The sequence below is a fragment of the Schistocerca piceifrons genome, chromosome 2 (assembly GCF_021461385.2).
Source record: "Schistocerca piceifrons isolate TAMUIC-IGC-003096 chromosome 2, iqSchPice1.1, whole genome shotgun sequence".
NCBI classification, from domain to species: Eukaryota; Metazoa; Arthropoda; class Insecta; order Orthoptera; family Acrididae; genus Schistocerca; species Schistocerca piceifrons.
Window position 1 is genome coordinate 327,563,664 of NC_060139.1, and position 27,488 is coordinate 327,591,151.

At 42.9% G+C, this 27,488-nt stretch overlaps 1 protein-coding gene across 2 annotated transcripts in view; it reads right to left on the reverse strand.

The window, feature by feature from the left end:
• Window positions 1-27,488, reverse strand: part of LOC124776575 (acyl-CoA Delta-9 desaturase-like) — a 136,911-nt gene that overhangs the window by 10,168 nt on the left and 99,255 nt on the right. For both annotated transcript variants that reach the window (XM_047251622.1, XM_047251623.1), the window contains exons 3-5: window positions 18,731-18,861; window positions 10,820-11,025; window positions 5,600-5,785 (exon numbers count right to left, since the gene is read on the reverse strand). In XM_047251622.1, coding sequence (XP_047107578.1) covers window positions 5,600-5,785; window positions 10,820-11,025; window positions 18,731-18,861 — 523 coding nt within the window. The remainder of the gene's footprint in view (window positions 1-5,599; window positions 5,786-10,819; window positions 11,026-18,730; window positions 18,862-27,488) is intronic.

Genomic DNA, 27,488 nt, shown 5'->3' on the forward strand with positions numbered 1-27,488 from the left:
CATTATTTGATAATGTTTCAATATTACACACAAGATCCTTCACTACCAAGGTGGTGTCATCAGCAAACAGAAATATTTTTGAATCACCTGTAATACTAGAAGGCATATCATTTACATAAATAAGGAACAGCAGTGGCCCCAGCACCGACCCTTGGGGAACGCCCCATTTAACAGTGCCCCATTGGGACTGAACATCATTACCACTCTCAATATTGCGGAGGATTACCTTCTGCTTTCTGTTCTTAAAGTAGGAGGCGAACCAATTGTAAGCTACTCCCCTTACTCCATAATGTTCCAACTTCTGCAGTAATATTTTGTGGTCAACACAGTCAAAAGCCTTCGTTAAATCAAAGAAAACACCTAACGTTCTCAACCTTTTATTTAATCCGTCCAAAACCTCACAGAGAAAAGAGAATATAGCATTTTCAGTTGTTAAGCCATTTCTAAAACCAAACTGTACATTTGACAGCAAATTATGTGAATTTAAATGCTGCAGTAACCTTGTATATACAAGCCTCTCGATAACTTTAGCAAACACCGATGGCATAGAAATAGGTCTATAATTGTCAACATTATCCCTGTCTCCCTTTTTATAAAGTGGCTTCACTACCGAGTACTTTAATCGGTCAGGAAACCGACCACTGCTAAAGGAAAAGTTACAGATATGGCTAAGTACTGAGCTAATATACGTGGAACAATACTTCAGTATTCTGCTAGATACCCCGTCATATCCATGAGAGTTCTTGGTCTTTAGTGATTTAATTATTAACTCAATCTCCCTCTTGTCAGTATCATGGAGGAGCATTTCAGGTAACAGTCTCGGAACACTTTTTTCTAAGAGCGCTATATGATTCCCTGTTGGGACTAGGTTTCTATTTAGTTCACCTGCTATATTCAGAAAGTGATTATTAAGTACTGTACATATATGCGACTTATCAGCAACACGGACATCCCCACTACGCACTGATTCTATATCCTCGACCTGTCTCTGCAGACCAGCCACTTCCTTTACGACTGACCATATGGTTTTAATTTTATCCTGAGACTTAGCTATTCTATCTGCATACCACATACTTTTTGCCTTCCTAATAACTTTTTTAAGCACCTTACAATACTGTTTGTAATGGGCTGCTGCATTTAGATTTTGACTGTTTCTAACGTTTTGATATAATTGCCACTTTGTTCTACAAGATATTCTTATCCCTTTAGTCAGCCACCCAGGCTGCCTGTTTGTGCTAGTACCCTGTTTTAAACGTTCTAACGGAAAGCAACTTTCAAAGAGCACGAGAAAAGTCTTGAGGAAAGCATTATATTTATCGTCTACTGTATCAGCACTATAAACATCTTGCCAATCTTGTTCCTTGATAAGGTTTACAAAAGTCTGTACAGCAACTGGATCAGCTTTCCTAAAAAGTTGGTAACTATATTTAACATGTGTTGAAGCACAAAAATCTTTTAGACTTAAAATTTGTGCATCATGATCTGAAAGGCCATTCACCTTTTTGCTAACAGAATGCCCTTCTAATAATGACGAATGAACAAAAATATTGTCTATGGTTGTTCTACTGTTCCCTTGCACTCTCGTTGGAAAGAATACGGTTTGCATAAGATTATATGAATTAAGGAGGTCTACCAGCATCCTTTTCCTTGCACAATCACTTATACAATTAATATTGAAGTCACCACATATAACTAACTTTTTGTATTTCCTATAAAGTGAACCAAGAACCTCCTCTAGCTTTAGCAAAAATGTTGTGAAATCGGAGTCTGGGGATCTATAAATAACAACAGTAAGAAGTTTAGCTCCACTAAATTTAACCACACCTGCACAACATTCAAACACCTTTTCAGTGCAGTACTTTGAAACATCAATTGACTCAAATGGGATACCGTTTCTCACATACATGGCTACTCCCCCACACCGCAAAGAGCTCCTAGAAAAGCTGCCAGCCAACCTGTATCCTGGTAAAGGAAGCCTCTGAATTATCTCCTTATTTAAGAAGTGTTCAGATATACCAATAATTTCAGAGTCAACATCTATAAGCAGTTCACTAACTTTATCTCGAATACCTTGTATATTTTGATGAAATATACTAATTCCCTCATTAATCGGATACCCAAGCTTTGTAGAAAGTGGTTTCTTTGTTAGAGAGACTTCCCTTAAGCAGGAATACCTATCAGCTGACTTCAATCTAAAAAAGGTACAGCTCTAACACCCACAACTACCGGAATTTTCCCATGAGTGATCCCACCACCCCCACCTATGCTGTCACCTATAAGTTTTGCCAACCTCCCCTTCCCATACCTGTTGAGGTGCAGGCCATGTCTAGTGAAACCCGTCCTACTGATAGACTCCACCGACACCACTGAAATGTGACTCATGCCTTCTGTCATCAGCGCACCCCCAAGTCTCATGTTATTACGCCTGACGGCTATATTAAGATGAGGCCGATCGTGACGCTGAAACAGTTCCACGAAATGCACATTCGTGTTGCCAGTCTGAGTGGCTATCTTTTCCAGGTCACCATCTATGTCATACTTCCCATCCCTATCAATACTATTACCAGCCCCACCCACAATCACTACCTGATCCTCTTTAGTAAAATCCCTACATAACCCCCCTATGTTAAAAGTCACCTGAGCCAATCCTGCATTAGGCTTCACAATGCTGGTGACCTGGTACTCACTCCCCAAAACTTCCTGCAACTGCTGGCCTACACCTCTACCATGAGAACTACCTAACAGCAGAACCTTCTTCTTTCTCTTAGACTTTGCAACTGTCCTAGCCACCGTAACTGCTGAGGTCTGCTGCATACTTCCTACATCTACAGCTACTAGAGATTCCTCTCCACTAGACTCTGACAGTTGGTCATATCTATTACAAACACCAATAGTAAAACTATCTGAAAATCTCCTTCTCCTAGCAGATCTCTTGCCAACAGCCAGCTCCCATTCCCCAACCCCCTTCTCCCTCCTCATCCTATCTAGCTTGGAAATTATTCAGATTGTGAAGTGAGACGAAAATTTAATAGTCATGGGTGACTGGAATTCGAGTGTAGGAAAAGGGAGAGAAGGAAACATAGTAGGTGAATATGGATTGGGGGACAGAAATGAAAGAGGAAGCCGCCTGGTAGAATTTTGCACAGAGCACAACATAATCATAACTAACACTTGGTTTAAGAATCATGAAAGAAGGTTGTATACATGGAAGAACCCTGGAGATACTAAAAGGTATCAGATAGATAATATAATGGTATGACAGATTCAGGAACCAGGTTTTAAATTGTTGGACATTTCCAGGGGCAGATGTGGACTCTGACCACAATCTATTGGTTATGAACTGTAGATTAAAACTGAAGAAATTGCAAAAAGGTGGGAATATAAGGAGATGGAACCTGGATAAACTGACTAATCCAGAGGTTGTACAGAGTTTCGGGGACAGCATAAGGAAACAATTGACAGGAATGGGGGAAATAAATACAGTAGAAGAAGAATGGGTAGCTTTGAGGGATGAAGTAGTGAAGGCAGCAGAGGATCAAGTAGGTAAAAAGACGAGGGCTAGTAGAAATCCTTGGGTAACAGAAGAAATATTGAATTTAATTGATGAAAGGAGAAAATATAAAAATGCAGTAAGTGAAACAGGCAAAAAGGAATACAAACGTCCCAAAAATGAGATCGACAGGAAGTGCAAAATGGCTAAGCAGGGATGGCTAGAGGACAAATGTAAGGATGTAGAGGCCTATCTCACTAGAGGTAAGATAGATACCGCCTACAGGAAAATTAAAGAGACCTTTGGAGATAAGAGAACGACTTGTATGAATATCAAGAGCTCAGATGGAAACCCGGTTCTAAGCAAAGAAGGGAAAGCAGAAAGGTGGAAGGAGTATATAGAGGGTCTATACAAGGGCGATGTACTTGAGGACAATATTATGGAAATGGAAGAGGATGTAGATGAAGATGAAATGGGAGATATGATACTGCGTGAAGAGTTTGACAGAGCACTGAAAGACCTGAGTCGAAACAAGGCCCCCGGAGTAGACAATATTCCATTGGAACTACTGACGGCCGTGGGAGAGCCAGTCCTGACAAAACTCTACCATCTGGTGAGCAAGATGTATGAAACAGGCGAAATACCCTCAGACTTCAAGAAGAATATAATAATTCCAATCCCAAAGAAAGCAGGTGTTGACAGATGTGAAAATTACCGAACTATCAGTTTAATAAGTCACAGCTGCAAAATACTAACACGAATTCTTTACAGACGAATGGAAAAACTAGTAGAAGCCAACCTCGGGGAAGATCAGTTTGGATTCCGTAGAAACACTGGAACACGTGAGGCAATACTGACCTTACGAATCTTAGAAGAAAGATTAAGGAAAGGCAAACCTACGTTTCTAGCATTTGTAGACTTAGAGAAAGCTTTTGACAATGTTGACTGGAATACTCTCTTTCAAACTCTAAAGGTGGCAGGGGTAAAATACAGGGAGCGAAAGGCTATTTACAATTTGTACAGAAACCAGATGGCAGTTATAAGAGTCGAGGGACATGAAAGGGAAGCAGTGGTTGGGAAGGGAGTAAGACAGGGTTGTAGCCTCTCCCCGATGTTGTTCAATCTGTATATTGAGCAAGCAGTAAAGGAAACAAAAGAAAAATTCGGAGTAGGTATTAAAATTCATGGAGAAGAAATAAAAACTTTGAGGTTCGCCGATGACATTGTAATTCTGTCAGAGACAGCAAAGGACTTGGAAGAGCAGTTGAATGGAATGGACAGTGTCTTGAAAGGAGGATATAAGATGAACATCAACAAAAGCAAAACAAGAATAATGGAATGTAGTCTAATTAAGTCGGGTGATGCTGAGGGAATTAGATTAGGAAATGAGACACTTAAAGTAGTAAATGAGTTTTGCTATTTGGGGAGCAAAATAACTGATGATGGTCGAAGTAGAGAGGATATAAAATGTAGACTGGCAATGGCAAGGAAAGCGTTTCTGAAGAAGAGAAATTTGTTAACATCGAGTATAGATTTAAGTGTCAGGAAGTCCTTTCTGAAAGTATTTGTATGGAGTGTAGCCATGTATGGAAGTGAAACATGGACGATAAATAGTTTGGACAAGAAGAGAATAGAAGCTTTCGAAATGTGGTGCTACAGAAGAATGCTGAAGACTAGATGGGTAGATCACATAACTAATGAGAAAGTATTGAATAGGATTGGGGAGAAGAGAAGTTTGTGGCACAATTTGACCAGAAGAAGGGATCGGTTGGTAGGACATGTTCTGAGGCATCAAGGGATCACCAATTTAGTATTGGAGTGCAGCGTGGAGGGTAAAAATCGTAGAGGGAGACCAAGAGATGAATACACTAAGCAGGTTCAGAAGGATGTAGGTTGCAGTAGGTACTGGGAGATGAAAAAGCTTGCACAGGATAGAGTAGCATGGAGAGCTGCATCAAACCAGTCTCAGGACTGAAGACCACAACAAAAACAACATTACAAAGGTACCCACATCAGATTTGTATTGCAACAGTATATCCTGCTGGTATAGAACTAGGCACTGCGAAGTATTTAGGCAGTCGCAACAGCCAGAATGTTGCTCCGACTTACCTGTCGTACGGCTTGACTCCCCAAATGTGTGCGGCGCTGTTGACGAGCCACGTGCAGTTGAGGGACAGCGTGTAGCGGAAGATAGCAGCCACGTGCCACGACACCCAGGGGTCCTCGCCCCACACACGCACCGGGATCCAGGCGGGCAGCACGAAGCAGAACAACGGCATGATGAAGAGGTACCACCTGCAGTACGAATATGTACAGTCGTATAAAAAACAGCCTTCGGCTGCAGATATTGCATCACCACAAAAAGTCAGTTTCATTAGGGAAAATCTTACACAGTAAAATATGTAGTATTTCAAGGGCAGGTTGCGTATACAGTTAAGTTTAGGAGAAAAAGATCTTGGTTTGATTCTGTGCGGATAAAATATCTTCAGAATGTCTTTAAAGAAAGCCGCATTTCGCTCGTGGCTTAATGAAATACATAAACAGTTTTCAAAATCAGCATAAAGCACTGTGGAACACACGTTCTTAACAGAAACGATCTCTATAATCACATTAATGAGGCGAAACGAAAGAATTGACGGCAACAAAACTTTCCCCTTAGTGATATACAGTGTGATCAGAAACTGAAAAGCTTGTAAGGGTGTTGTAGGGTAAGTTGTGCTGAGAAATAATTGTTAAGAAAAAAATTCGATTCGTTGCGCCGTTTCCGAGTTAGTTACTGAAGTTGGCTAATCAGGGCGCTGCAAGCGCAAATTCCTCTGCTGCCAGATTCAATTAGTGTCAGTTGTTCCCATAGCGTGGATCACAGCGCTCGAGATTGCTCGGTCCTTGGGTTGGGTTCGGCCCCTACTAGAGTCCCATGTCCAATTTTTGTATCGTTCTCCTATTTTGTTACAGGAAACCAGAGGAAGAACACGTTCTGCGACATCATCTCTGGTGGGGTGCTTGAATCTGCACAGGTGATGGCCTGATTTGCTAACTTCAAGGCGCCATGTATCGAATTTTTTATTAACGTTTACTTCGTAGCACAACCTACCATGCATCACTCTTACAAGCTTTCCAGATTAGTCCTGATAGATCTGTGTAATATCATATGTACATTTTGCCTGTAGTTGACAAGGAGGAAAAAAAATGTTCAAATGTGTGTGAAATCTTATGGGACTTAACTGCTAAGGTCATCACTCCCTAAGTTTACACATACACCCATACCCGAGGGAGGACTCGAACCTCCGCCGGGACCAGCCGCACAGTCCACGACTGAAGCGCCTGAGACCGCTCGGCTAATTCCGCGCGACACAAGGAGAAAAACTGTCGAAATTTATCTTCTGAACGACGATGTTTCTGGGTTTGAACTGTGCTTTTTCTAACTTGTTTAAGAAAAAGGGTGTGATGGTTCCTTTGAAGAAGACACGTCAAATTTCCTTCTCCAACGAACTCGTCGCCGACGGAAGGTTAAACTGTAACGTTTCTTCCTTCTTTCCGTCTCCGTCAACCCGAGAAGATCTGTCAACGGAGACTACACATTCATAATTATGGGTGAAATATAACAGTTTGAGATACGAAACGTTCTAGGCATCACGAAAGGTATTCGAAAGGTCAAAACTTCCAAAACCGGGTAAATATGTACACGTGTTCTACATGGTAACCATCGGTATGGCGCGCGATGCCCGCTCGCGGGTAAACTGGTCTTACACCGCACGGTATTCTTCCTATGACTATGCTGACGCTCTCACACCATGACGCCGATACCATTGGTACCATTCCATGATATTATACATATAAAAAAAATGCCTCTATTTTCTCCTCGTCGATGCATACCTTGAATTGGTCCGTAAACTGGACTAAAAAAAGGATGAATGTCACCACTGGTCCATTTAATGGCGTCTGTCATATCGTTGCGAGTGGGAGATATACGATATTACGAACATAGAGAGACCAACTATGTGCAGATCCCGACAGACACCGTAAGCTCGAGTTACAGAAATTAGTTACCACCCTGAAATACAGCAATGGTTGCTATGGAGCGGTATAAGTGGTGTAAAACTGGTAACAAGTGATCAAGCGATCTTCCACTGATGAAACAAGTGGTAGTGAAGTGTTGTGTATGCGTCAGGCAATTGTATGATATCAGCGTAATGAGGTAGGTCGACTTGGAGACTTCACAGAATGGCAGAAAATGACAATAGCGTTCGGAAGCGTCTATGGTCATCCATTGAATGAAATTGCTCGATTTGTTGCTGTATCGACGGGTACTCGCTACTATGTATAGAGTGTTTTTAACTAAACTTCGCCGGCCGGAGTGGCCGAGCGTTCTAGGCGCTATAGTCTGGACACGCGCGACCGCTTCGGTCGCAGGTTCGAATCCTGCGTCGGGCATGGATGTGTGTGATCTCCTTAGGTTAGTTAGGTTTAAGTAGTTCTAAGTTCTAGGAGACTGATGACCTCAGAAGTTAAGCCCCATGGTGCTCAGAGCCATTTGAACCATTTTTGAACTAAACTTCCGCTACTTGAGCCAGTGCAGACGGAAAACTGCATACTGCATGAGTACCCAACGTTATAGTAGTGATGTCGAGAGCGTACGCTGCAGGATTTGCGTTGTTAGCAGTGTTAGTGTCATGACTTGCCTTTAGGCGACAGTACTGCTATGGCGACGTAGAGCTGAAACACAGGCGTCAGGGTGCATCACAGTTGCCAGTAGTCAACATGGGCTTAGACAAGGTCAGCTGCACTTTTACCTGCAAAGCTGTTTTATCAAAACAAAAGCAACAGTTCTGCTGCTCTTCGAGAGAATCGACGCGTTAAAGGAGCAGAGAGAGGTCCTCTTTCCGCACGGGTGTTGAAGAATATGATTCGGAATATCGAATTTACTGGGGATTTGGGAATTGTTCCTGGGAGAGGGCGATGGGCAATTGCGTCACAAATTGTTGAAGTTTCTGTTGCCATGGCTGAGTATGCTGGACGCAGTGTACAATCTACAAGCAGTGCACGAGCTGTATAGAAACAGCAGACTATTCTACGAGCTGTGCCACGACACCTGACTATTCCGTGGCCCAACGTTCGAAACGTGCTGCGTTAAAATGTATTTCTTTCAATGGTTCATTCGTTATTTCTCTCCCGCATGTTCTTACAAATGTTTTCACAAAGTTTCTTTGTCCTACGAACACTCGTTTTTCATGGAGGCCTTCTCAAGTAACGAAGGTTATAATTAAAATAAAATAATTAACCTTCTTGTAATAATGAGTAACAACAATCGCGGTAAAAAGATCCAACCGACAGGAGCTGGAGAAGATTTTCACTCCTTATCAACGACACTCTGTTTCAAACTCGACAGGAATTGCTGCTGTCAGCGAATTCAGCTTAATCTCAACCAGTTTACGAACGAATGTTTCGAAGTGAACAGCATGGAGTGGACGTCTGGAGTCGAGTACCACGCTAAACGGCATTCCTTAAGGCGGGAGATAAAGCAGTACGATTTCAATGGGCCAAACAACACAGAAACTGCACCTTATCTGACTGGAGGCTTGTAGTTTAGTCCGACAAGCCACGATTTCGCCTCTTTACAAAGGGTGCAAGACACTGCGTGCAAAGATGCCCACGAAGTGTTCAAAACCCAATGTGTGGTGGGTGTATTAGAGGCCGAGTATAGTTGTGTGATGTGTTTCTCGTACCATGACTTTGGCTTATTTGGGTAAGGGGTTTATTTCAGCACCCTCTGTGACCAAGTGTTGCCGTTCCCTCTATATCTCCGTGATGAGTGCCCTTCGGGCACTCTGTCTTCCAGAATAACAGCTGTGTTAATGTACTTGAGGGGCATTCTACATTCTGACACTCTACCGTAACTTGATTGTCACTCTAAAATTCCAATCTTAACTCCATAGAATATGTCTACGATTATTTGGAAATCAGGTGAATAAACGTAACCGCAATTTGGCAGCATAACGGGACCTAATCATCAATGAGTGTTTTCAGCAGTATATGGCATACCTGAAAGAAAGTGGACTTTCTTCCTCGGCTAGCTGAAGCCATTATTAAAGTTAGAAGCTGTGTTACAAGATAATAGCATGATACTTGAAACTTCCTAGCAGATTAAAACTGTGTGCCGGACCGAGACTCGAACTCAGGACCTTTGCCTTTCGCGGGCAAGTGCTCTACCAACTGAGCGACCCAAGCACGACTGATGACCCTTTCTCACAGCTTCAACTCTGCCAGTACCTCGTCTCCTACCTTGAACTGAAGCTGTGAGGAGGGCTCGTGAGTCGTGCTTCGGTAGCTCAGTTGGTAGAGCTGTTTCCGACAAAAGGCAAAGGTCCCGAGTTCGAGTCTCGGTCCGACACACAGTTTTAATCTGCCAGGAAGTTTCTTATCAGCGAACACTCCACCACAGAGTGAAAATCTCTTTCTGGTAATAGCATGATGTCGCCCGAGGATGAATAATTTTTCTGTCCGATGTGTTTCCCTTGAAACACGTGACCTTAATGCCACTACAAACCTTATCATAACCGCCTTAAACACTTCGAACCTCTCAGACGGTTTGACATCTAAATCGGAGACTGACGATATTATTTTTGCCACACACTGCCTTCGGGCGTCGTCTACGTGTATTAGCTATATTTTCCTATCCTTGATCATGGGCCTATCTCTTGACCGAGATAGGGGCGTTCATTGTTATCACATCCACCCACACGGCTTGATGATACGATCTTCAGAGGGCGCAATACTCCGTGTTCAAAACGTCTTAGAAGTGGAATGCAATCAATAGTGCTAATGTGTTTGGTGTTTCTATATTAAATGCGTGTTTCCTTTTAATGAAATTCACGGTGTTAGGAGCATATGTGCAGATTGTACCTTAATATGAACCCACTTCAGTGTGTTGTTTGATTTTTCTCTGCGTCGAACAGTCTTGCCGGAAACACGTCAAATAATTCACCACCTGATGTTTTCTGCACAGTCGTAACTGCACAAAGAAGTTGACTATGCCTTTCAGTATAGACTATCCATTTTGCGTCCGCACGCCCACACGTCAATAGCTGATTTGCTGCCAAGGTTAAAATAAACATTAATGGCTGGTATATGCCCTGCGTACTTACGTCAACCCCAAATCAAACTATCGGTATTAGCTATAATAATTAGACTGCAAAGAAGTAAATACTGGTGTAACGTTGCTCAGTACACTGTCCTCGGGCACCAATAGAAATATCTGCACCTACACCGGTAAAACGCTGTAGTTTGGCGACCAGTCTTGTAGGTAAGGAGTCTTCAGGGGTTACACACCTCTTCTGCCACATGACGAGGGGATCCCGTTCCAGGTCCGACATGTCCACTTTTTTGCCCTTCTCGCTCACGTCAGGATGCTTGCGGACCATCAGCCAGCCGATGTGTGAGAAGAAGAAGCCGCGGCTCGAGTTGTGCGGGTCTGCATCCGTGTCCGTGAACTTGTGGTGCACCCGGTGGTCACGCACCCACTCGTAAATGTGGTTCTGAAACACGAGAAACAGGTGGCAGCTGCGTCTTATGTTGCTCTAATACAGATAGTTGGGATCGACGCCAAGTTAAACAGCCCAGTCAAAAACGTAGTCCCAAAGGAAATAAAAGCAAGTACCTTCTAAGACATTTTCAAAACAATACGTCTGAATGCAAAACTTTACTGTTTGTACAATGATAATTTCTAATCCTACAGCAAAGAATAACGTACTTACATATGATAAATTTTGAAATTTCGAAAACGTAGAACATACATTGTAAGTAGGCTGTTTAGGTTTTTATGTTGGTAACGCCACGTAGCGCTCTGTATGAAAATCACTGACTGTGCTGTGTGCAATCTGTGTCTGGTTGGCATTGTTGGAATATTCGCTATTGTAGTGTTGGGCAATTGGATGTGAACAGCGCGTAGCCTTGTCTATTTGGAGGTGAGCCGCCAGCAGTGCTGGATGTGGGGAGAGAGATGGCAGAGCGGACGATCTGGACGTGTGTCCGGCAGAAAAACGAAATTTGTAAGACCGGATGTCATGAACTTATATATATATATATATATATATATATATACTATTAACGTAAATCTTTCATTTGCTAACTATGCCTGTCAGTAGTTAGTGCCTTCAGTAGTTAAAATCTTTTATTTAGCTGGCAGTATTGGCGCACGCTGTATTGCGGTAATTTGAGTAACGAAGATTTTTGTGAGGTAAGTGACTCATGAAAGGTATAGGTTATTGTTAGTCAGGGCCATTCTTTTGTAGGAATTATTGAAAGACAGATTGCGTTGCGCTAAAAAAAATATATTGTGTGTCAGTTTACTGTTGATCAGAATAAGTAAAGAGTTCAGTTTTGCTCAGCTGTTTGAAAATCAAATAACGTAAGAGGTTTACCAGCATTGTCATTCTTAATTTTTCTAAGGGGATGTTTCAACATGACACGCATGAGATACAAGTCTCCTATAGTGCTCTGTGGCTGGGCAGGCAGCACGTACGACCGCAAAGTAGAGGTTCCGGGTTCAATTTTGTTTACTGACACCGAATTTTACTTGATCGGATTACAGAACAATGGTGCTTATTGCTTCGTGAAGACTTGTGAATTGCTGATTGAGGAAGAAGAAAGTCTCGTGTGTGAATCTAGTCACTAACGATCGGGAGAGCGAGAAACTGACCATAATTGATACCGTTACATTCCATGTGCAGTCGTAGGCAAGAGGATGATACAGCATTCAGACGACAACGCACAGACAGATCTGATCAGCTTATACAGACGAAAATTTTCGTGTGATGTTAATTAATGTTCGTTTTCTTTCATTTTTGCTATGAAAATCCGTTTGGAACATTTATAGTGTGTTTAAATACAGCATTCGGCCAATAGAGATTAAGGTAGACTGCATAGTGAATATTTTGCTTCGCCGTTAATCGTGATTCGTGTAATATGTGAGTCATTTCCATCTATTTTATGCTACGAGCCTTCGAATGAACGTGAATCACTTTTTTTCATTAAGGGAGATCTTAGCTACTATAATTTTTAGTTCTGCAGTGTTGGTGGTTCGACCGATTTTGAGGAACAGTTAGTGAATAATATCAAACTTCCTGGCAGATTAAAACGTGTGCCCGACCAGACTCCAACTTGGGAATTTTGGCGAAGGACCCAGATTTTTAGTCCCGGTCTGGCAGACATTTTTAACCTGCCTGCAAGTTTCATACAACCGCACACTCCTCTGGAGAGTGAAATTTCATTCAATGAATAATACCACCAAGTAGAAACCGACATGAAATTTTGTGTCACCTTAAAATTTTGTTCAAAAATGGTTCAAATGGCTCTAAGCACTATGGGGGTTAACATCTGCGGTCATCAGTCCCCTAGACTTAGAATTACTTAAACCTAACTAACCTAAGGACATCACCCACATCCATGCCCGAGGCAGGATTCGAACCTGCGACCGTAGCAGCAGCGCGGTTCCGGACTGAGTACAATTTTGTGCCGAAATGGGTCTGGGACCCTGAATTCTGCCAGTTAAGGGCAATGCTCTTACCGGCTGAGCTATCCAGGCATGACTCATGACCCGCTCTCAGTCCTACTAAGACTTCTTTCCTACTTTTCAACCTGTACAGAAGCGCTCCCACTTAATTTACTGGCCTAGCAGACCTAGAAGAAAAGAAATCCTAAAGAAACGGCTTAGCACCCATCTAGCGGCTTATTTACAAAAATGATCAACCACCATTCAGCGGAGTGTGGGCTGTTTTGTAACATCCTGACCGATTGAAACTGTGCGACAGACCGAGACTCCAACCCGAAACCTCTTCTTTTGGGCGAAAGGCTTTCAGCAGGTGAGCTATCCAGGCGCGGCTGACGATCCTCTATCACAAGTTCAATTCCGCCCGTCCCTCTCACCCACTCGTTCCTACCAGCATTTTCCGCAAAATATAAAATTTCTTTTTCGGATTCCTGTTCGGCAGCCAGTTCTCATCTCTCTGAAACTCATCTTCGTAACTGGAGGAGGAGGAGGAGGATGTGGAGATGAATCTTTAGCGTACTGTCGACCACGAGGTCATTAGAGATGGGGCACAACCTCGGATTAGGAAGGATGAAGAAGAAAAGCGGCCGTTCCCTTTCGAAGGACTCATCCCGCCATTTTCCTTAAGCCATTTAGGGAAATCACGGAAAACCTAAATCAGGGTGGCCGGATGCGGGTTTGAGCCGTCGTCCTCCCGAATGCGAGTCCAGCGTGCTAACCACTGAGCTATCCCGCTCGGTTTCTTAACTGCACACATTCACTGCAGATTGATAGTTTCATTCTAGAAATTATCATATTACGAGCGTGGAGGATCTGCTTCAAAAATTTTGAGCATCTTACCCTGGACCGAGCAGTTTTCATTATTGCTCACTATCATTTACGTGCCACGTGCCTGTGAGTGTCACTTGCCTGCCCAAGAAGGAAACGTTTCGGAAAGGCAAAGAAATATACAGTTCCAGTCGATTCTTAATGTGTTATGTAAAGGACAGTACTGTCATGGTCTGGATTTTCCGAAATCTATCAACACGTGAACTTTCACAAACATTAGAATAAAACACATTCAGTATTACTGATATATTTCTGACAGCATAGCTGAGGTCAGGCGACTGCAGCTACTGTTGATGGCTACTAAAGCATTGGCAGTACACTCACTGTCAGATGTTTTATTTCCTAATAGCACGTTTCGAAACCATACGGGTATTTTTGTGTAAGTTTCCCTTCTCCAGGTTTCCTGCTAGCCCGTGGAGCATTGGAACGAGTTTCACGTATAAACAAAGTGTAAGCATATGTTTACTTTTATTACGTTTAGATACTGTCAACAAGATGGTAACATCCCAGCGACTCGCGCGCCCCGATATGAATGCGTCATTTAGCGGCATACGGGAACCCGCTAGAGAAATGAGGAAGCATTCCGTTTGCAGCTGAGCGCGCAGGCACAGTTGTGACGCGCTTTTAGAAGCACCGAGGTTCAACCTCCCGACTGGCTATTCACATTTAGATTCAGATTCGTGCTGATTTCCACCTCGGGATCTTCGGCCGACGTTTGCTCATTGATTTTCAAGACTTTCGCCGTCACGAATGGCTGAGTATTTGATAGTACCGGGCACTCGTTATGGCGAAAGGTAGTACGGTACGTCAGTAAGTGGTCGCTTTTGCGCATGATTCAGTTGTCTGTAATGAGTTTCTATCCATAAAAAAAAGCTGCTCAAATATCCAGTCAGATCTTGATAAGACTTCAAAGTAATCTTAATCATGTCGAACACCACAGCTGACACTGACTTGTGTTATTACCCTTTTACTGTGCTATGACCGGTTCTTGGAACATCTTCAGCTTGCCGAGTAGTGCTAAAGTCATGGCATAAATGGTTTGGTTGTCATATGTAATGTTAACGACCAAAACCAGAAACAATGATCACAAAAAAGTAATGCAAAGATTGGCAGCTTGCTTTAAATGTACAGAAATATAAAATTGTTTACTTCACAAAAGGCAGAAAAGTATTATCCTCTGACTACAACATGAATCAGTCATCTCATGCAACAATCTGAGTGTAATAATTTGTGGGGACATGAAATGATCACATAAACTCAGTCACAGGTAATATATGCGGCAGACTTAGTGTCATTTTGGGGATGAGGGGTAAATGCAGTCAGTCTACAAAGGAGACTGTTTGCAAATCGCTTACACGTCCCATCTTAGAATAATACTTAAATATGTGGGAGTCTTACAATATAGGACTTTCTTCTGTTGAACATTTACAAAGAAGAACGGAATAAAAGCTAGGAAAGAGAGAGTCGGTAAACTGGGAATTAGAAATGGACTCCCACCAATATGTTAATACATTATTTGATTTCTGTCGTTCAATACCCGATCTGGCGATATCTCAATTATTTTCGTAAAGTGTGGACAAAATGAAGTTATTCCAAAAGTGGTTAATTCATTTGTAGGTCAAGTGTCAGAAGATCAGTTATTGTACGGATTGTCGGAAAGATGGAACATCAGCCCATAGCGTGCAAGCAACCCTGGAAAGAGTTCATGAAGTGTTTGCTGAGTGAAAAACAATCAGCAAGAGCAATGTAATCTCAAGGTCCAAACGCATTCCAATACGCCTTACTAGTTGGAAGAGCCACAGCAGAATACCGAAAATGTTGCCATCCTTAAGACAGAGCTGCTACGAATGTCTCGTAGTATGGTAAATCACGTACAGTGCTTTATCGACATCAACAGGGGCCATTTCGAGGTTGTTTTATAATGAGCATTTCCCCTGTTCATTAACTAGGGTAATTTTGTTCATGTTAGATTTGTAAACATTTTGCGGGTCAGTTTTATGTTGGCCGGCCTGGGGCACCCAGTTTTGGAGTTATCAGACAGCCTGTTAACTTCAAGGTGAAAGTGTGACAATTATAACCTATACTGCTGTTGACATGCATACAGAGTGTTCGGAAAGCCGCTGTGCACTGCACTGCGGACTACGGATGTAGATTACAAATAAAATTGTCAGAACAGCAGTTGGAAGAACTGTTTTTCATAGATATGCGATTGTTCTTTACTTCGTTGTTCTGTTGAGTAACATTTAACTGTTTGGAGCAGTTGATGAAAGCTACTGAACGCGATGTGTTCTATTTAGATGTTCATGTTGTTTTTAATTTATGGTACTCTGAATTCTTCTTGTTGATTTGATTATTTATTTTAGACACGTTTCTCGTTCCATAGACCCAAAAATGAGGTGATTCTAGTGGTGTGGAACCTGTCAGAAAGTATAACACAAAAACATAGAACATTTGAATATAATATTCACTTCCCTGGTCATTTGTCTAGATATGTGAATACATTGTAGTAAACTGGAACTGCTAATATTTACAGAATTAATACACTGTCAGAATGAAACATAATTATGAACTTTTAATAAATTTATCATACACAAAACACCCAATCTTGACAGTTGTGGCCAAGTGCTGTCAAGAGTGATATCTAACGGACATTTTACTTAAGCTTGTCAAACAGACCTTAGTAAGATAGTCACCTGTAGAGTGAAGGAATTGCCTACAAAACAGTGTTTCAAATTCTGTTTACACTGCTTCTTTTCAAACTGTTTTGAGGAGGCGGTAAATGCAAGGATTTAGTGCAGGAGGCAATTGTTGCAAAATTCCCGGAAAGGGCAGTTCGTCTGCTTAGTGAGAAAATTCAAGAGACAGTCTGGGTGATTAGATGGCGAATGAACAGGAAGACCGTCTAAGTTAAACGAACAGAATCTGTTAAATATTTCTCACTCTAATGCAGCAAAGCCCAGCAAAATCATTGCGCAAGATGGCACAAGGAAAAAGACCCCGCTTTGCAATACTGCAAATGGTTTACATCTTTTATTGAGAGGAATTCCACTGATATTTTTGACGTCAGCTTGTCTACAGACGAGGCCTCCTTCCACCTCTCTGGTCATGTAAACACACAAACCACACGATTACGGTTAATGAAGACTCCTCTGGCCGTGCTTGAAACGCCACTGCATAGTCAGAAAATAGGAGCGTAGATAGCAATATCAAGACATCGCAATATTGGAACTTAATTTTTTGAATAAACCGTGAACAGTGGACGGTATTTTTCAGTGATCCATGCTTTCAGTTGCTACCTAAAGGAAGAAACTACTCCAGATTTCAACACTATAATGCTACTGCGTACACAGTTAACAACACTATTCGTCTTCTGGAAGTGCTTTTTAGGGAATGTGTCATCTCAAAAATACTATGGCCCCTTTCTCACTGGATCTTACGCCACCAGACTTTTGTTTGTGGAGCAGCAAAATCTGTAGCGTATCGTAATCCCTACGAACGCTTTATGACTTAAAAAGTGAAATAAATACACTCATGCTCGTAAATTAAGGATAATGCTGATGCATGGTGAAACAACGCTCTGGTGAGCGGTTTGTGGGTTTACAGACGACTGAATAGACATGGTTTATTCGCCCGGAGACCTGCAAGGTGCATTCCACTGACTACTGCCCGTAAAGCCTGGTGTCGAGAACAGTGGTCCCAGGTTATGTTCACGGACGAGTGCAGGTATAGTCAGAACAGTGATTCTCGCCGGTTTTTCATCTGGCGTGAACCAGGAACCAACAAACCCCTTAATGTCCTTGAAAGGGACCCGTATGGAGATCGTGGTTTGATGGTGTGGGGTGGGATTATGATTGGTGCACGTACCCCCGTGCATGTCTTTGACAGAGGAACTGTGACAGGTCAGGTGTATCGGGACGTCATTTTGCACCAGTATGTCCGCTGTTTTAGGGGTGCAGTGGGTCCCACCTTCCTCCTGATGGATGATAACGCACGGCCCCACCGAGTTGCCATCGTTGAGGAGTACCTTGAAACAGAAGATATCTGGTGAATGGAGTGGCCTGCCTGTTCTCCAGACCTAAACCCCACCGAGCACGTCTGAGATGCTCTCGGTCGACGTATCGCTGCACGTCTTCAAACACCTACGACACTTCAGGAGCTCCGACAGGCACTGGTGCAAGAATGGGAGGCTATACTCCGGCAGCTACTCGACCACCTGATACAGAGTATGCCAACCCGTTGTGCGGCCTGTGTACGTGTGCGTGGTCATCATATCCCATGTCGGGGTACATTCGCAGGAAACAGTGACGTTTTGTAGCACATTTGCTTCGGGACGGTTTTCTCAACTTATCACCAATACCGTGGACTTACAGATCTGTGTCGTGTGTGTTCCCTATGTGCCTATGCTACTAGCGTCAGTTGTGTATAGTGCCACGTTGTGTGGCACCACATTCTGCAATTATCCTTAATTTATGACCATGAGTGTATGTACGTGAGAAGTATATCACAATAAGATCTTGAGAAGCTGTTTTCCAATAAAATTCAGCGCATGTAGACTTGTATAGCGGTCAGTGTACGTAATTTCCAACATATGTTGTGACTGCGTATCAACTTTCCGAACACACGGTAAGAGAACAGCCGTGCGGGGTAGCCGTGCGGTCTAAGGCGCCTAGCTACGGCTCGCGCGGCTATCCCCGTCGGAGGTTCGAGTCCTCCCTCGGGCATGGGTGTGTGTGGTGTCGTTAGCGTAAGTTGGATTAAATAGTGTGTAAGATTAGGGACCGATGACCTTAGCAGTTTGGTCCCATAGGAACTTACCACAAATTTCCAATTTGTAAGAGAAGAGGTGAGTTGTGGGAGGGACGTACCTGGAAGGCGATGGTGTTGCAGATGACGAGCAGCAGGCGGAGCGGCCACTTGGCTTTGTAGGAACGGTGGGCCCACAGCCGGTGCGCCCCTGCCGTCACGCCCATGCCTCCCAGACCGCCCAGGAAATACACTGAAAACAGCGAAGTCAGTAAGCACATTACGTCACTCCCTTTAGCCACTTATTCCTATCGACAGACTACCTGCAGCAATCGTCTCACCTGCTAAACAAATTTTTTGAGTGATGCAATTGCATAACATTTATGTGAAAATTTAAGATTACCACTGAGAGGGGAAGAATCCATTACATCAACAATAAGTGTCGATTATGGATTACTAGACTAAGTCAGAGACTTCAGACAGCTTGAGTGTAATATGACACACAGTATGACATAGCCATTGAAGATAAGTTTGCCATGTGGCCAAAGTGAGATGTTGGGAAGGTACTTCAGAAGGAAAACATAAATAAAAATCTTTATACAGGGTCACTAACTATTGCCACCTAGAATAGCTCCGAAAGTATGACAGTAGCTGAAAATTTTGTGGGATTTGTTGCATGGGACAACGGGGGTCATAATATGACGTTGGTTTTTCTTTTGCTAGGTGGGATCGCGTCAGAGATATGAAGGCCAACATTGTTTTTTTTTAATGGGATGCTATAGTTTGGTACTTATTTTCTGATAGCGGCTGTCGAGACGAATCCAATGATGTGTAACAGTAAGGTCTTTGAAGGTCAACGAAGGTTACAAAGAAGGCATGAACGTCAATTTACAGAAGGTGTTAGAAGTGATGACAATCGGTATCAGTGCAGTACTGCAAACGTCTTGTCACGGATTGAGGGGCATTCCTTATCACTTCGGCACTTATCGAAGCACATGCTCTGACAATTCTCTCTTGCATATCTTCAGGTATGGTTGGAACGTCTTTATAAACAATGTCTTTTACAAATCCCCACAACAAAAAATCCAGAGGCGTCAAGTCTGGCGAACGAGCCGGCCACGACACGTCTCCTCCGCGTGCAGTCCAACGATTTGGGAATTGTCTCTGCAATTCATTTCTAGCCATCACCGAAAACAATGCCGGACACACATCTGTTGATACCACATTCTGTTACTTGTTGCTAAAGGAAAAGACCATGTTTCTTGCAGGAATGTGGTGTACTTCCTACCATTAAGATTTCCTTCGATGAAATGGGGGCCTATAATTCTGTCCTCCAGAATCCCACACCATACATTCACCGACCACGGTTTTTGGTGTGCAACTTGCAGCACCCAACACGGATTTTCAGTTGCCCAGTAATGCATGTTATGCAAATTAACATTTCCATGGCTCGTGAATGTATCCTCGTCAGTAAATAAAATCAAATTAATAAATGTCTCATCCCTCTGAATCTGAAGTTGATCCTATCGGCAGAATTCAATGCGACGCATAGAACCCGTACCAATTAATTCTTGGTGGGTACTGATATGGGAAGGATGATATTTATGGCGATGCAGAACACCAAAAACACTACTCTGGCTCTTGCCAGATTCCATTGCGATTTGACGCGAACTAACACAAGGATCTCGAACGACAGTGGCAAGAGAACCAATTTCGTTAGTAACTTTTCTTTGTCGGATATGTTTCCGATGCGTTAAAGATCCAGTTGTTCTCAATTTATCTTACACATATTTAAATGTACGACGTGCAGGGTGAGTACGTTGAGGATATCTTTCAGCGTATAAGTCTCTAGCTCTCACTGAAATTCGGTGGCATTCTTCGCAAATGAGAAGCATATCGGCTTGTTCTTCGAAGGAATACGTCATTCACATTCGCTTGATTGGACGATACTAGTCTTAACGTTCCTATTAAAGTGCGCGTCATATATCTTGGCGGCCGAGTTTAGGTTCGTTCTGCGCATCTGCCGTCACAAAACACAGTCAGCCAATGAACAGAGAACGACGTTGCCAGATCTCGACAGCAGTGCAGAGCACGGACGAGTGTCTTTAGTTTTAGAAACGTTCAGTCATAAATAAAGTAATAGAACAAAAGCAATGTCTTGATAGCAGACTTTCTTTTACAGAAAGTTTGGAAAAAGCATTCTTTATACCAATTGCTTCATATTCTATTAATTAATTAAACCAAACAAGCAATAAGACTCCTAATTCAGGCGATAGCAAGGAAAGGTGTTTGTTTCAATCTCACGAACTGCTTTTTCGCAATAAAGAACAGCGGTAATTGTTTATTTCCTATTGTACTTCGACGAAGCGTGAGTAATTCATAGTCATACCAACAGTGTTTATAAGTAGTTGCGTGAGCTGTTAGAGTCCTTATGGAGTTACACTGTTCGATGAGCCGAAGTAGCGGAACGGTCAAGGTGTTGGGCTGCCAAGTGAAAGGTTATGAGTTTAAACCTTGTGCGATGCTTAATATTTTCTTTATTTAAAAACAAAATTGGAGTGCCTTACTTTACGAATTTTATTCGTTTGAATTAAATTTCTAGTGCTTTGCATCTACATTAACTTTTTCGCTGCTGCAGACACGTGCTCCCCGCATTCCGCGCAGTGCGCGATTTTGTCATCACTGCACTTCTCGCCTGTGCAGACACATGGTGTTCCCACTGCTTTGACACACTTATCATTCGATTTCACAAAAACTATTTGGCCAAAAAATTTGATTTTTACACTTCTTCTTGCCTGATACCTTCCCCCCATAAATGACTTAATTTTGTTTTGATGTGCAGCATTAAATGTAGTAAACCATTGCACGAAATTTTGAAGAGTTTGCAGAGGTAAAAGTCCATAGCGTATACTTTCCGTATGGTCGATTTTAGTTGCCACACTGTTGAGAATGAAATGTGGACAAGACACCTAAATTTCATATAATATTTACTGTATAACAATATCTCATTTAATTTAAGTACCACATAGGTGTCGTATGTAATATTGAGAAATATTCCGTCTTTCGCGACTGTAATAAAAGTTTTATATACACACGGCGCGTTTGGCTTTATTTTAAAGCACTTCCATCGGTGAAAGGTATGGCACATACACAATGGTATTCATGTTCTATTTCTCGTTTTTGTTCCACAGTCGCAGTTTTACCAATGGTATTGAAATATATCCCTCTTCTGCAACTGTAATAAGCGACTTATTTAGACCAGACGCGTTTCTCTCTTTTGAAGCATCATAAGAGGACTGTATTTTGTGTCCTCCATTGCCAAGTCACCTTTCGTAGTTTTGTGCTGCGGTAGCACAATATTTCAACGTTTGTGTTGGCTCATCAGTGTTTTAGCAAATAAATGCTGTTTGTGTGTGCCACACACAAAATTATATTTGACATAGCTCTGAGCACTTCACTGACAGACGGTATATTCAAGTCCTAATGTTTTTGTAAGTCCACAGTTTTGTTTAATGTATTTTGTCTACTTCCTTTTGATTGATTGAAGTGCTTTAAAATAAAGCCAAACGTGCCCAGTGTAAGTAAAACTTTTGTTACAGTCGCAAAAGGTGGAATATTTATCAATATTACATACGACACTTACGTGGTACTTAAATTAAATGAAATATATATGTATCTTGTCCACATTTCATTCTCAACATTGTGGCAACTAAAATCGACCATACGGAAAGTATACTCTATGGACTTTTACCTCTGCAAACTCTTCAAAATTTCGTGCAAAGGTTTACTATATTTAATGCTGCATAATAACTGCGTTGAACATCGAAACAAAATTAAGTCATTTATGGGGAGAAGGCATCAGTCAAGGAGATAGGTAAAAATCTAATTTTTGAGCCATATAGTTTTTGTGGAATCGAATGATAAAGAGTGTCAAAGCAGTCGGAACACAATGTGTCTGTACAGGCGAGCAGTGCAGTGACAAAATCGCCCACAGCGCGGAATGCAGGGAGCACGTCTTTGTAGCAGCGAAAGGGTTAATGCGGCCGTGGTGGCTTTACTTCATGAACAGCGCGCTCCCCCCTACACGTAAGCTTGCAAACTATGCTATACTATGGCGCTGCTTCTATTGGCGCGTGCGTCGTGTGCAACTGGCAACGCAGCAATCTCCAGCGTCTGGGCGGGCATGCGCGAGCCGCCAAGATAAAAGAATTGAACTATAGTATTGTATGCGACACCGTCGAATGGTGTTTACGTGTCAATGGCACGTTAGATGGACACGACGTATTCGGTGAATATTTACTATTTGCACGATATAGGAGAGAGAATTGTAAGAGCATGTGCCACGATAAGTGCTGAAGTGATAAGGAATACCACTCAATCCACGATACGACGATTGCAGCACTGCATTGATACCAATGGTCATCATTTCGAACACTTTCTTTAAATGGACGTTCATGCCACCTTTGCGACATTCGTTGACCTTCAATGATCTTGCTGTTACACATTATTGGATTCGTCTCAATTCATTTTTGGAACACAACCTACGACCATCTTAGAGACAGAAGTGATGACACTTTCTGCAGGACCTGACCATCATTTTGCAGCACAATGCTCAAGCACGTACAGTGCAAGCTGTTATTGATTTGTTTGACTAATGGGGCTGTTAAGTGCTATACCACATACAGCACTCTCCTGAGTTACCACTCGTGAGTTCAACTCGATTTCTAAACTGAAGGAAACACTTCGCGGCATTCGTTTCAGAACTGCTACAAATTCGTCGGGCAATAGACCGTGCCGCTTGAATTGTCAGCACAACTGGCACTGCTAAGAGTATCCTAGGACTCCCACATCGCTGGCAACGGGTTATACATAAGGCTGGTGACTACTTTGAAGGTTAGTAAAACTCTGAAACACGTATCTATTTTGTACGAGCTTTAAATAAATAGTTGCCACTATTAAAGTTACAACCCTCGTATTTTCATAAAAGGCATAAAAAGGAGAAGCAGAAGTAAATGTGAATTTGCGAATTTTCAAGAAGGGATTGTAAGCTGTGAGCGAAAACTTCGTATATTACATGAGATACTTTTAATCGTACAAGCAGTGGAAACTGTTTCGTCTGCATCCCGCACAGATTATAAATGGTATATTTTTACAATTACATGCTTGTTTTCAACTTCATATACCAAATAAAACTTGGTTTACATACATAAAAAGTTCTCTCTCATCGCGCAGTTCTGTCCGCAGCTCGTGGTCTATTGGGTTGCGTTGCTGCCTCTGGATCACGGGGTTCCGGGTTCGATTCCCGGCGGGGTTGGCGTGTTTCCCTGTCCGCGGACTGGATGGTTGTGTTGTCCTCATCATTTCATTATCATCATCAATTGTGACAGTAGCTAGATTGAAAAAAATTGGAATATGTAACAATGGGGACTTTGTACGTGAGCTGATGACCTTGCAGTTGAGCGCCCCACAAACCAAACATCATCATCATCATCATCGCTCAGATTAGCAGTAAACCACGCATAACGAGTTGCTGGAAATCCCCTACAGAAATACTGAGCCTCTACAGCCGTCCATAATTGCGAAAGTGTTGACGGTGAAGGATTTTGTGTACGAAATGACCTCTCGACTACATCCGATAAATGTTCGATGGGATACATGTCGGGCGATCTCTCGGCCACATCATTCGCTCGAATTGTCCAGAATGTTCTTCATAAGAATTATGAACAATTGTGGCACGGTGAAACGGCGAATTGTCATCTATAAAAATTATATCGTTGTTTGGGAACTTGAGCCCATGAATGGCTGCGAATGATATCCTAGTAGCCGAACATAACCTTTCCCTGTCAGTGATCGGTTCATGTGGGCCAGAGACCCAGTCCATTCCACGGCCGGCCGGAGTGGCCGAGCGGTTCTAGGCGCTACAGTCTGGAACCGCGCTACCGCTACGGTCGCAGGTTCGAATCCTGCCCCGGGCATGGATGTGTGTGATGTCCTTAGGTTAGTTAGGTTTAAGTAGTTCTAAGTTCTAGGGGACTCATGACCTCAGAAGTTAAGTCCCATAGTGCTCAGAGCCATTTGAACCTTTTTTGAATCCATTACACGTAAACATAGCTGACACAATTATACAGCAACCACCAGCTTGCACTGTACCTTGTTGTTGACATGCGTCCATGACTTCGCGGGGTCCGCGGCACACTCGAACCCTACCAGCAGCTCTTACCTGCTAAAATCGGTACTCATCTGATCAGGGTACGATTTTACAGTCGTCTAGGGTGCACGCGATATGGTCAGGAGCCCAGAAGAGGCGCTGCAGGTGATGTCGTGCTGTAGTAAAAGCACTCGTATCGGCCGCCTGCTGCCGTAGACCATTATCGCCAAATCTCGCCACGCTCTCCTATCGGATACGTTCGTCGTACGCTTCACATTGATTTCTACGATTATCTTTCAATGTTGCTCGTCTGTTAGCACTGAAAGCTTCACGCAGATGCCATTGCTCTCGGTCGTTAAGTGAACATAGTCAGCCACTGCTTAGTCTGTGGTGATAGGTAATGCCTGAAATTTGGTATCCTCGACACACGCTTGATGCTGAGAATCTCGGAATATTGAATTCCCTAACGATTTCAGAAATTGAATTTCCCAGCCGTCTATATGCAACTACCATTCCGCGTTCAAAGTCTGTTAATTCCTGTCGAGATACCATAATCGCGTCGGAAACCTTTTCACTTGAATCACCTGAGTTCAAATAACAGCTCCGCCATTGCACTGCCCTTTTATACCTTTTGTACGCGATACTACCGCCATCTGTATATGTACATGCCTCTATCACATGACTTTTGTCACCTCAGTGAATACCATAAATTTGGACGAAATCGGTGATGACGAGTAGGCGAAGTCCCCTTGTCGGTTTCGATTCGATGGCCAGCCAGGTTAGAGCCCTTGCTGCCGCCATACAGCTGCCAGCACATTAGCTACATAATTTTGTCAAATATTGTTTCTGTTATCCTTTGTACGCACTGTAAGTAAAATTTTATTAGTTACTGTCTTTTCTGGTGTTGCTATTTTAATGGACAGCAGTGTTGTAAGTAACGGTAAATGTATTCATCCTTTCTTTCACTTGACGATATTCTTTGCAATAGTTCACCAGAGCAGGCGAGGTTTCCTGCTGGTCGTGAAGATGCAGCAGCTGAAATCGCCTGCGAGGAGCGGCCGGCCAGCTACCACGGTGAGCGGACGTGTCATGCAGCCCAGCTCGTTGTGCAAGGTGCGTGTTTACGACGGCGCCCCACCGGCGACTCACTGCCGGAAGTAGCCGTCTGTTGCCTGTCCACCTGTGATGACTGCACTTAAATAAGACTAGCGTTTGTGTAATGGAGTGCACAACAAATCTGTAAGATTGAATCGGCTATTCTCGTTTACATTCAACGATTCAGGAGACATACTCCGCGAGTCCAAAAGTTTGGACACTGGATTAATAAAAACATAAGAGAAAAGTTAATACAGTAGCTTTAACGCCTCAGCTGTTTCCCCACTTGAGTACAACCCAAAGAACGTTCATACGACGATGTCAGAGAGGTGGATGTTGCTCAACTAGCGTTCTACACTGGCTGGAATGTTAATTTCTGCACTTGTAAGCGTACTGTCATATCGCTGGCTTAGTTGCGGAGTATCTTTGCGGGCAGTCGCGTCTGCAGAGTCGAGCGCGGGACACGGAACTGTTATGTTGTGTTGTGTGTAGCTCTGTATGTGAGAGGCATTCTTAGTATGGAAGTTGAAGTGTTGCTACAAGTGCTATTACAGTAAAGTGATAAAATAAGCAAACGATTCAGAGGAAAGTGCGTCAAGAAGTAATTTAAAAAATGAGCAGTGCTGCTGATAACGTATTTGTGTGCCCTCTCGTTGCGTGTCGTACCGTACAGTATCATTGATCCGCACCGCGTTCGGTCTCCCAGAATCAACTAATGTAATCAGAAAAAAATGAGTTACCACAAAAGAGTGCAGTCAAGTGCCAGTGTCTTGCAGCGAGCATGAGGACGTTCGTTCGATCATCGCGTTCCGCACTATCAACAATCAGCCGCGCCGCGACGGTTACGCGCACGCTCGTACAAGTGAAAACTGAGAACTGAATAATTAACTCTATGATCGGTGTTATATCGTTACTAGTGTCAAGGAGGACGGGTACCAAAAGAAATCTGTGTATGCGTGACGAGCGTAAGAACTTTCGCGCGATCATTCGGCTTCCGCATCAGCAACAATCACCCGCGTCGTGTCGGTTACGCGTACGCTCGTCTGAGTGATTTTGTGGACTGGTAATCATCCATTAATTGTGATAAACACTTGTGAATTAGAATGTAAACAGTGCAACCTCCGATTTTCTTTAATCTTCTCAGAATATAGTTGTTTATACCAGACGTCGAGCAGTGGCTCCCCTAAACGCGCTTGCATATTTAGATACATAATTTCAGGCAAGCCAGCAGCAGTGTGGAGCAGAACAGTACGATCGCCGCGGGATTATCAGGTACGTGGTGTGGACAGGGCGCACGGTCGAAACGAGAAACAGTTTAGGCACCCCACCCATTAGCACCCTCGGGCGTGTTACACACTGTGTCGTTTTATGGTAGATTCTTATAGATAACACCAATTCTCTTCACCAGTGATGATTTTTCCAGAAAAGAGCTGCCTCTGTTTTGCATTTCAATCAAGTTCCGGCAGGCATCCATGCGTCGTTGTTTTGTTCTGTAGTCAAGGTTTGCGAGACACTTTCTCTTCTTCAAAACATTCAAAAGGCTATCTTCATCATTTGAGTTAGAGAAGTTGCTCCATTGCAATGTGACACACTGCGGTAGAACATCCACTGCTTACCTCTGCCTGTTAACAACTGGC